Source organism: Doryrhamphus excisus, linkage group LG4 (genome assembly GCF_037039965.1).
Source record: "Doryrhamphus excisus strain RoL-2023G ecotype Guam linkage group LG4, RoL_Dexc_Guam_v1.1, whole genome shotgun sequence".
Classification (NCBI taxonomy): domain Eukaryota; kingdom Metazoa; phylum Chordata; class Actinopteri; order Syngnathiformes; family Syngnathidae; genus Doryrhamphus; species Doryrhamphus excisus.
Window position 1 is genome coordinate 8,723,680 of NC_136360.1, and position 12,067 is coordinate 8,735,746.

At 41.2% G+C, this 12,067-nt stretch overlaps 1 protein-coding gene across 9 annotated transcripts in view; it reads left to right on the plus strand.

The window, feature by feature from the left end:
* The window catches only part of sema6bb (sema domain, transmembrane domain (TM), and cytoplasmic domain, (semaphorin) 6Bb), a 147,629-nt gene that overhangs the window by 100,125 nt on the left and 35,437 nt on the right, over positions 1-12,067 (plus strand). For all 9 annotated transcript variants that reach the window (XM_058074295.2, XM_058074287.2, XM_058074293.2 and 6 more), the window contains 5 exons: positions 4,293-4,391; positions 7,192-7,282; positions 7,385-7,504; positions 8,433-8,521; positions 9,146-9,363. In XM_058074295.2, the coding sequence (XP_057930278.2) occupies positions 4,293-4,391; positions 7,192-7,282; positions 7,385-7,504; positions 8,433-8,521; positions 9,146-9,363 (617 nt within the window). The remainder of the gene's footprint in view (positions 1-4,292; positions 4,392-7,191; positions 7,283-7,384; positions 7,505-8,432; positions 8,522-9,145; positions 9,364-12,067) is intronic.

Genomic DNA, 12,067 nt, shown 5'->3' on the forward strand with positions numbered 1-12,067 from the left:
GGAGTCACCAAATAACCTAGCATGTTTTTGGAATGTGGGAGGAAACTGGATTACCCGGAGAAAACCCACACAGAGTGAAGAATTGAACCCAGGTCTTCCCAATCTCCTGGCTGTGTGGCCTGTGCGCTACCTAATATAGATATAAATATTTTTACATATATTCATATTGTTTTCACAGTTTTGACATGACAACCAATTCTAGCTCATAACATCATTTATGTAACACGCAGCATATTTTGACCACCATTCCAAAGGAAAATCCTGCAAGTAACCCAACATTATATATCATGTGCTATTTTGTTGTGGCAAATACAAATTTTAATTTGAAAAGCTTCCTGTACATTTGTCTATGCATATGATGCATAACATTTGTCCTTGTTCAACTCTCCCATTGTCATTCACAGCTATGTGGTAATATTTGCACTGCGCGCCGCCTGCTCCTGTGAGCTTCATCTGAATATAGGATATTAATTTTTCAGAGGCCTTGCAGCACTGCCAGTGTCCGTTTGAAGAGCAGGAGGACGTGGGGGTTGGTGAGGAGGAGGAGGGTTGTTGTTTTTTTTATTTTTTGCAGTCGTCTGGGTATCAGGAAAGGCTTGCCAGGCAGCACAGGTGGCGTTTTTGTTTGGACGCAGCCCAGTATAAGACAGGGAAGGAGTAGAGAGCAGACACAGAGGGGAGGATGAGGCATAAGGACATTCACCATTTTGATCTATATACATTTTATCATTCAGTCGTTCATGGCTCCATCGTGTGAGTGCATGTGTGTGGGTGTTTAGGCAGAAACCCCAGTGAAACGCTAATCCTCCTGACTTAATTTGTCTTTGAATAAAGCTCACACGTGCAAGTGCCAAATTGCTTCCCGGAATAGATGAATGCGAGTTAATGAAATAAATTCATGCAGCAGCAGCAGAAGATGATTTTTGCCAGGCCCCATAAAGGGCACATGGAAATCAAAAAATCCTGTTGCTGTACCCCAACCTGTATTTCCATCCTTTATTTTGTCCAGAATGAACCGTCCAAAAACGGCTTCTTTACTTTTACACTTTTCCCCATTAGTGTCAAAATGGTGCTTGTTCACATGGAAAACACGGTAATATCAATCCAACCTACCAGTTCTACCACAAATGGAGTCAGAAGTGGGTTCTGTAATATCAAGACCCTCCGTGAGGTGCCCGGTTTAAAGGACACTACTGGCAGTTGACCACTTCTGTGATTCATTGACACTGGAAATGTATCTCTTTCAACCAATACCGAACTTATAATACCTTATTCTCGGGTTTAAATCTGCGTGCAGAAACTGGGTCCTAACTGCCAATTCAAAGGTCTATTGGGCAGATGTGGCCTCGGAAAGATGCACTACTGTACAATCAGATTGCGGCACGTGTGTGAAGTTGCATGATGTCATTCTGTCGTGTTGACACTCTGCTTATGCCACAGAAATTGATTGTTATGCTCATTATTTCAACCCAGCAGACTGGGGTTTAAATCTTAATTAAGTGTGGGAGAAATGGTGGAAGAAATGGGATCCATTAACTGCCAATTTAAAGGACCCTTGGGCGGGTGAACCCCCTGTTATTGACCCTCAAGATGTCTAAGGAAGGGCAATTTCCAATGCCAAAGAGCTTAAAATCATTGGTGTTGAGGTCCGTCGACAGACTCCGGTTTAATTAGTGAGAATTGGGATCCTCATGTAACCGTCAATTTCCAAAACCCTTGTTAAGGCGAGCCCTGAAGATGAGTGAACCACACGTAGATTTAGATTTACAACAAGTTTCACAGTTAAAGATGTTAAAACAGCCAAGGAAGACATGCCGTGTGTGTTAACAGAGGGGTGCGGGGGCGTATCACATCGCTGTCACTCCTCAATGTGTCACTTGTGTAACTTACACTTCTCCATTGACACCGCACACCGGCATCGCACACATTGCTCACACTTTTTTTTTTTCACTGTTGAAAACAAGAACTCCCGACGGGAGTGAAGAAAAAAGTTTAGAACTGAAGGCAGGAGCAATCTGCCTTGATGCTCGCCACCGCACACCAATGGGAGGGGGGGGGGGGGGGGGGTTTCTTCTATATGACCACCCTTATCACTGATGTCAACGGATGAATGCATGAGCATGTTGGAGGGCTGGTGCCGTCCAGACTGGGAGGAACAGGGGGTGGGGTGTTGTCCTCCAGTGATTTAGTGTACAACACTACACTCGGACTGCTTTTGCCTGTAAGTTAAAGGTCATGGCTAGACTCTTGAGGGAAAACATTTACATTTATGGAATTTATTGTGTTGACCTAGACATTCTTGACTATTGAGGTAATAATAATGTATGATGCCTAAATGCAAAGCAGTTGAACCTCATTGTTGTTGAAGATGTTGACTGTAATGAAAAGCAGATACTATGAGGTACGATTTTTGGGGGGCTGAGTTTATGCCATATGTGTGATATTGTTGTAATTTTTGAGGATACATGGCTTGAAATGACAAAAACAAATAACATTAGCTTATTGACGCAGTATTAACACTGTCTAGTTAGTTCTCAGCCTCTTCATTTAAGGAGGCACGGATAGAAATAACAAAAATACACACTTATGCTAACTTTGGCTTACGTTGATAATGTTCTTTTGCTCTGGACACAGCAATTAGCTTTTCGCCACAGCAAATCAATCTTCTCCATCCAACCCTGTCTTCTGCATCTGTATCTCTCACCATGTCCTCCTTCACTACATCCATAAACCTCCTCTTTGGTCTTCCTCTACGCCTCCCACGTGGCAGCTCTAAACACAGCATCCTTCTACCAATATATTCACTATCTCTCCTCTGGACATGTCCCAACCATCTCAGTCTGGCCTCTCTGACTTTATCTCCAAGGTACTTGTTCCTGATCCTATCCATCCTGGTCACTCCCAATGAGAACCTCAGCATCCTCATCTCTGCTACCTCCAGTTCTGCTTCCTGTCTTTTCCTCAGTGGCACTGTCTCTAGACTAGGGATCGACTGATGTTTTTTTGGGGCCAATGCCGATACCGATTTTTTCCCATCACCCTTAGCCGATGGCCGATATTTGTGGCCGATACTGCTTTTGCTCCCTCAATTTACATGAAAAAATGATAATGATAACAAATATTACAGGTCTCAATTTTAAACAAATATTTATTGAAATGATTCAGCTTTCTTAAACACACATTTAAACAGCATTATCAACTTTAAAAGGAATAAATATTCAACCATGTGCAAAACATTTCTGTCGTAGTTTAAGTTCTATCTAGCATCGACGTGATGACTGCTCCTCCGCAGTGTGACGTGCACCCCCCGCCTCCACACACAAAAACATCACACTGACACAATTTAGTAAGATATATAAAACATTTCAAAAGTTGAAAACGTACCCTAGTTGTGATTCACCACTGTTGCGGTGTGGGAGGGGTACCGTGACTGCGTGTGTTGCAGGGTCCTCCGGCAACACAAAGATGCCCGGCGGATGCCTGTCTGTAAATCATGCGGTGGAAAAATACATCGGCGAACCCACTTTTTACTTATCTTAAGTTGCTGCATTGCGGTGCTCCATGGTCTCCACTTTGCTGGACTTTGCCGTCAGTCTCCACTTGAACAAAAATGTATTTGTATATTTGCCAACATGCAGAAAAGTAACGTTTTTAGGGTTGTGCACTCAACTATTTTGAAGTGAAAACGCTCATATTCCTCAGAGTTCGACGTCCACTTGTGCCTTTCTGTAATGACATCCTACATTGTAACAACGTGTTTGTTGCAGATTCCATTCCAGAAGTTGTGTAGGTTTAGCACTCTGTAATACGACCATGCTGGCAGTCATTCATCTCCATTAGGTACTGTTGACTCGTGCGGCACTGCGCGAGCTTTGTACAGCGGCGCACACGCGTGACTTTTCATTTCAAAAGCAGGCTCGATTTTTGTCGCTTGACTTGATCTACTTTGAAGTGTCACGGCGCAGAAATTAGCCCTCAATGTGCTGTTTGTTTTAAGATCCCCGGGCTGGCTTGGATTACAGTCTGTCAATCAACTGCTGCTGCTCGCGTTTGCATGTGTGTGTTTGTGCATGTGCTCATACACACTTTAAATCTTGACATGCCGCATTCAGACTCTCTAAGTTTGACTGACAGCGTTAATGGTGAAATAATTCCACACATCAGGCGGGTGAAAAGCTTCATTTCACCGAGCTGTTTAGATAATCACTCAGCAAAAACGAAAGCTTTTTCACTCTGTCACCACAGTTGATGATCAAGTCTTTTTTTGTTTTGTTGTGTTCTTCCGCCTATAGGATGAATGCCGGAATTTCATGAAGGTGCTTCTCAGCAGGCATGGCGGCCTGTTTGTGTGCGGCACCAACGCCTTCAACCCACTCTGCGCCAACTACACTGTAAGTCTAAACAAACGTATGAGTGTGTGGCTGTGATGTTTGCTGATAAATCTGTTCCTCCTGTTCTTCCATGCCACAATTAGGAGGTGAAAATACATGTTGTTTGTCCCGTGCCTGTGGCAATGGTGACATTCTTCTTCCTGAGTTATTTTTTTATCCTCAGAACTGTCAGGCAGTTCCAGTAGCTTGTGTTCTGAATATACACCCATCATGGTTAAAATATAAGTTTTATTTTGGCTTTTGGGCTCCCGGGTTCCCCCTACACCAATACATATTAACATTGGTTTCTACCTCACAGTTCTCCGGAAATTAATTTTGAATAAATATCATCTGTCCATTATTAGTAAATGGTCAATATAATATTAGTTTTGATGGTTGAAAAACAATAGTTATTCTAAGAGGAAAGCAAAAAGTTGGAGCAGAAAATGCACATTAACATATTTGACATATCTGATGCACTAACTTCCCCAACCTGGGTACACACTCCACTTCACACTCCATTACCTATTATTATTATTATTATTATTACGGTATACACGTCCATCAGTCTAGTTTGAGACCAAATCTACTGCTTCAGCAGTCAATTCCACACAACAATGCATTTCTCAATAATTAGACTCATCCCATTGAGATTCAACCCAATTCCACATTGTAAACCTCACTAAATGGTCATTTTTAGGTGTTATAATGTATAACATCCCTACAACAAAATTTGGCTGTATGTTAAAGTTGTTTCTCTTGTTTAACACAACATGAAATGTGTCCTGCCTGTGTATAATAACGGACACAATTAGGTGATATGGGGTGACCATGGCAACAAGAGACGGCATTCTTCCTATTCCTGGTTGCTTTACAATCCCAACATTTTTGTAATAGGTAGAATTATTACATATTCATATTATTACATATACAAAAAACACAAAGGATGTCGAAGAATTAAATATCTGACTCTTGAAGAAGTGATTCATCAGTGGAAGAAAAAAAGCTAAAAGCCAACAAAGGTTCCAGCTAACAAGTGTTGACTGACCTGACTCTACCAATTTGGCCTTTAATTATTTCCTTCTCTTGCCATTTGTCAAACACTCCACAGTTCATCTTAAAACAGAAGCAGCAACGGCAACCCTCAATCCATCACTGTGCTGCTAAATTCACTCCCCTTCTCCCAAAGCCACCTCCTTCTCCGCTCAATTTCTGCTTCAAACTGGTGGAAAGAAATGACATAAATATGAATGATTTTGTGTTGTTCTGTGAGAACATTAAATGTTGGATGTGTTCATTATCACGTTATTTCTGTATCATAATGAAGCAACACATTCTGTATCATTTACTTCACATTTAGGGTCATCAACACTCATTTAATTACAGTAATCAATACTCAATAAGCAATAATGTAATCAACTCCTGCTGGGGATGGGTATTTACTATATTTCTTTGATCAACTATATGATGAATAATTATTGTTTGTTGGGATGGACTCCTGTGGTGATTAGGATAAAATTTGACATGAGAAGTTATCATACTAACTATCTTTTATTCCACTCTGATGTTGGCATCATTCCCTTTCAATCCATTTAATTATGATAGTCTTAATTTGAGCTTGTCTTTTTTGTCCACTCGGTGTGGCTATGGTTTTAGTTTGCATATTCATTTCATAGCAAATAGGGGAAAGCAGGAATGTTTAACAATCATAATAAAAAAATGTCCAAAGGTTTGTTTAATGTTGATATCTGCTATAAGTAGAACATTTTGTAACATCATCTTAGGCAACAAGTGGTTGGTTTTGTAAATATCACCGACTTTGAGCTGCATGTATGGGTGTGTTTCCTGTGATTTACAAGTGTCCCTGAATGCAGCGACAACTATTGTCCGACTGGAATCTTTCCAAAATGTCCCAAAAATAACCACTTACCCCCTTCTTCTTGTATGTGAAATATAATTTTATCGGAATTTTAAGTGTTAGGTGGTAATATTTTTTTTCCTTTTTATTCATGTACCCCTTATAGCAAATACACGTACCCCACTTTGGGAACCACCGTTTTAGAGCAAATCAACAGCGCCTCCACTGGTTGCAGCTGAGTACTTCACTCCACTTTGACTCAATTGCTTCAAGACATGATTAATCAATCAAATGCACATAATCAATATTATGCCTTCTCTTCGTTTTCCCATGCAAAAACCTACCCTCTACTGCAGTTTAATGTTTGATTGGCACTGTTGGCAGCCAATGGCGATACTGTTCAAAGTGCAACATACTATTGTAACATCGATAACAACCCTTCCAATTTCACCCAGAGGCTTCTGAGAAATCAGCATGACTGTAGACATTACAGGTATCTAACACATGAGATTTACTAATAAGAATGCCCCTATTATATTTTTGCGCGTGAAAATGTCTTTTTTTTCATTGTTTTTTCAGCTACAAAATGACAGAATGTGTGGACGTGTCAAGTAGTCTTAAGGCAGCAAGAACATACTGTAAATATTTGGAAGACATTGGAAATTGAAATAAAGTGTTTTCTTTGTGCATGTGTGTGTGTGTGGCAGTCCGTTATTCATGCATGAGTGTGCAAACCTTTTGTTGTTGTGTCATTACTGCATCTAATTGCCACCAGTGAATCATTAGTTTGCACTTATGCTAACACTCCATAATTGTCGTTCTCCAGTGACTTGTTTTCATAATGTGATGGTGGATGCATTCATATTGTTGGCATTGGTACTGATTGAAGACTTTAATGTGTTTGGGTGTGTGTGTGTGTGTGTGTGTGTACATGTGTGTTTGTGCGCATGTGTGATGTAACAGGGCGACACTCTCGAGATGGCTGGAGATCAAGTCAGTGGCATGGCCAGATGCCCTTACGACCCCAAACATGCCAACGTAGCTCTCTTTGCTGGTAAAACAGACACCGTTTTCTGATTTATGCTTTACCGTGTGCACCAAATAACCAACCTGTGTGTTATCTAACTGTGTGTGTGTGTGTGTGTGTGTGTGTCAGAGGGCAACCTGTTCACAGCCACAGTGACAGACTTTCTGGCCATTGACGCCGTCATCTACCGCAGCCTCGGGGACAGTCCAGCTCTTCGCACCATCAAGCATGACTCCAAGTGGTTCCGAGGTAAGCCAAAGCATCAGGAAGCGGCACACAATAAACGGAGAAAGAGGAGTGGCTTTGAATGATGCTTTGAGACGGGAGTAAAATGTGGGAATCTCCTGAGGGATAGTGGGGTGCAAATACGGTACAACACAAAGGGATGGTGTGGTGCGCCCATCCAGGATTTTGTGTTGTACCTGGTCGGTCAGTCTTTTTGTCCTTGTAGAAATGGTACCATTTAAGAAACCAGTGGCAACTCACACAATTGGGAGAAATGGGAACTTGGGAGAACAACAGGAGAGGGAAGTCAAATACAGCAAACCCTGAGGTGAAATTGGGAGGGTTGTTATGAACGTCACAAGAATGGGCTCGGACAGTATGAAGATGTGTTGGGGTATGCTCGCTTGAGATTATATGACCTCTCTAGTTCAACTGTTTTGTTTGTTTTCTGGATGGAAATAATAGCATTAAAGAAATTCTCAACACAAGAATGATGGGAGAGGGGCAGTGAAATACAGGAATCTCTTTGGGAAATCAGAAGGGTTGGCAAGTACAGTCGAAGTATACGAAGTGAACTCTTCCAATGTTATATGATTTCTAGTTGCTGTTATGTTTTTTGCGCCAGTTGCCAGTGGCCACTCCCAAAATTAGGACAACTTTATGCTCCCTTTACTAGACAAGCACCTTCCTTCCCACATCACTTGCATGATAAGACAGTAAAAAGACATGCTATCAGGCTCCTAGTAGGTAGAAAAGCACAAGTATAAATCGAGTGAAACATCAGTGGGTTATTACATGCTTTTTTGAAAAATCTGCTGTGAAATTCACACGGCCCATACATGTCTTCTACACGCGGCCCACACCTGAATGATTCCATGCTTTCTCATGGTTCCATTAAGTTTCTTCTTACATGCCTTCTTTATTTTCTTCCACATTTTTGTCCGCAACGCAGAGCCGTATTTTGTCAGCGCTGTGGAGTGGGGGCCTCACATCTACTTCTTCTTCAGAGAGATAGCCATGGAGTTTAACTACCTGGAGAAGGTAAAAAATATACATATATTATCATCATAATACCATATTGTGTATAGGAGGACGCCATTGTGGTACATCGTTGGTGACAGTGAGGTCAGTGAGAATTATTTTGCTGACTCATGTGGATAAGATTGTGATATGTTGAGAATTTGAAAATTGTGAAATGTGACAGATTTGGTAAAAGTAAAATAAAATTGTATTTGTAAACTTCATTGCTAAAAACAGCACAGAAGTGAAAAAATGCATATAAATTATTAAATATGATTTATTTGTAGAATTATTGATGAACTTACCCATTATTTTCCCCTGACAGCCAAACTGACCTTTCATCTTATTGAATGTTTTGTACGCATCTCATTGAACAAATCACTGTGAGAGTCGACAACCCTGGAGAAAAATCCCTGTTTAATATTACCTGTGTTTCCCTGATGCGGCTTCAATGAAATATCAGCATCTGTCAAGCCTATTGAGATTGAATGGAAACTGCACATTGTGTGTTCAAAGAGGAAGTATCGAGAACACTTTCATGAGTAATTGATGTTAGCTTAGGGAAACGATGGCAAAACAGGGCTTGTACTTCGCAAAGGTGTGAAAGTGAGTAGATGCAGATTATACACCCATTTTATTCATCAGGTGGTGGTGTCTCGTGTGGCACGGGTCTGCAAACGGGACCAAGGGGGATCCCAGCGAGTCCTGGAGAAGCAGTGGACTTCCTTCCTAAAGGCACGGCTCAACTGCTCAGTCCCGGGAGATTCACACTTCTATTTCAATCTGCTGCACTCCACCAGTCCCATTATCAACATGCACGGACGGGACATCATCCTGGGGGTGTTTTCAACGCCGGCTAACAGGTAAGACTAACTCGGCTGCATGCTTTTCCCTATTCATGCAGATCAATAAGATAACCCAACTATTAGAAATACAGTATGATGCAGTGCAGTTCTGCACCACTGTAAACTGCTTGTGTTATGCAAGTGTACCTAATGTTGTGGCCATTTTGGTGGGGGGTTTCTTCATACAATTTGACGCAAAAAGTCACAGTTGTTGAGATTTTCTCCTATAGAGCAGCTACACACAATAAGCTGCACAGAAAATGTTTTAGATTTTCCAGCATCTGCACCTATTCCAGCTGTATTTCCTTTGATTTATGATTCCTACAAAACCCGTCTGTTTTAACTTATTCCACCCACGCTTCCGGAAATGCCCACTCGGCTGTGATTGGCCCAAAGTGCTTCCTAACTATGAACCATGTGAGGAAGTCCGCCCCTGTGTGACATCACAAAGGGACAGTTTTACCATGCCCTTTGAAACCGAGCATTTCGAGCTATCCCAAACATCTTTCAGGGCTCACTTCTAAATGTGCAAACCTCATTATCTGAAAGTTTGGCATCGTTTAACACGAGAATTTAACATTCTAACTACATTTATAGGACAAAAAAGTGGACAAAGCATAATAGGACCCTATTAATGGTTTATTTTCTCTGATTACATATACTATATTGAGTCATATCAGTGTAAAGGTGTTATATAGGTATTATACTATAGGGATGTTATTTAATGGCCAGAGGGCTCTAATAATATTAAAGTGTATGTAGAAAGTAACTACTAGTTTTTATTGTTGAACCAATTAACTACAATAAATGAGGGATTACTCTACAGGCTTTTTAAAATTTGTGTTTGTCCAGTAAATGGTGCTACTTTTTCCCAATCAAAGCATGCAGCAAAATTTCCATTTTTTTATTTTTCCAAAGGGAACCTTGCTGCTGAAATGCTAAACGTGTGTTTGTAGATATTGGATTATATTGTCTATGTAAGAAAGGTGATGTTGTGATTCTAGAGTTCTAGGAATTAGTAGTTTTTGCGGCGGTATCAACAACATGCATGAAGCGAAGAAGCAAGTAAGGAAACTACAGTAAAAGAGAAGAGTGGTGTTTGGGTGGTTTGTTGGAGACGGCTGAGTAAGTCAAGGACAAGGAAGTCAATAATGGACAACACATGCTTTCCAAGCTCCAGGAAAAGTGTTTCATCAGCTGCATCTTATCTCCTGCTTAAGAAGCGCTATTGCTGCAGAGGCACATACACATACAAACACTTTCAACACAGTTACAATGGATGCCAGATAAAAACATTTACAGTACGGTCCAGACTTGCACGCATGCTACTGGATGCCACTCTAAATTACCACCAAGCATACAAGAATGCATGATGGAGGGAAAGATTTCAGAGGGTCTTACCGAGCACTTCAAATACGAGTTCTGATGCAAGGAGGTCAAAGAATTTCTGAGGATGGCAGCAGTAGTGAAAACAGACCACTGTTGTTGTTACTTCACTCGTGTTTGCTCAGCTGAAAGTGAACTTCATGCTTGTGTGAAGCTTGATGGAGCCGCACTGTGATGTAAAGGAACACAAAACAAAATAAAGCAAATTCTGCCGCACCCTAAGAATGCAAGGCCATGTTAGCATGCCGGTCCATAGAATGATGATGTGACCAGGTCAGGCAGCGTGATGTCTGTCTGGAAAAACACAGCAGAGGAGGGCAAGGAGCAGGTGGACAACAAGGTAGCATGGGAGGTAGGGCATCAATGGCAAATAAAATGGGAACGGCTTGTAGCCATAAGGACGGTTTTGTTAGCAAGTATGATTAGCTATGGTGACAGTGGATGGAAGTTGAAAATAATTTTTGCCGGCCTCCATATATTGCCATGGGCATGCGTGTTTGTTTACTACTCTCGCCTCCAAACAGAAAGGAATAGTTTTTATACTGTGCATCGGTTCAGCACCCACAGGCTTCATAATACAATAGTGAACAGAGTGAGACCTCTTGTCAGTCTTTGTCTCTGTGGGGGAGGTGGTACTGTTAACATACACAGAAAAAAAGAGTGGAGCCTCGTGAGGAGCAATGCTGGAATATTAATGAGCAAGGTGATCCCACCCACATGAATGAGCCAGTAGGCCGAGTATATTCGAAAATGCAACATAACAGGCATTTTTGGGGTCTACCACTTCACTGTTTTGTTCCTAAGCCCTCAGGATCTTTCAAGAAGTTTCAAATTACCGTCTCACTGCGTCCAAACTCAGCACGCTGCAAGAGGCCTCGCCATCAAGACATCATGGCACCGTGAATGCGTGACAGATAATGACATTGAACATTTTTGCCAAAATGTTGTCTTTAAAAAGCTGTGGTTTTTTAGCTTTTGATTAGTTTAATGCTTTTCAGTGATAAATTGCTTTCTCAAATTGCTCTACTTAAAACCGCCTGAAGATCCAACAGTCAATGTAAAGTCTTGCAATTTTTAAACTCGTCTTTAAATTTTCATCAGAACGGTTGAGATCTACTTCCTGCGGCCCTGACTGAAGCAGTGTGTTGTTTTCAGATTCGCATGCCAGGTTTTGCATATGAAATATAATCAAACCAATCCAATTTAGGTTAAAAGATGCTAACCTATCTGAACATAACATCAACAAATTAATATAGTATTGAATACTATATCTCATAAAAACTCACTGTGGACCTGAGTCATGAATAGTGATCGTGCCAAGGAGGAACCAGACCTT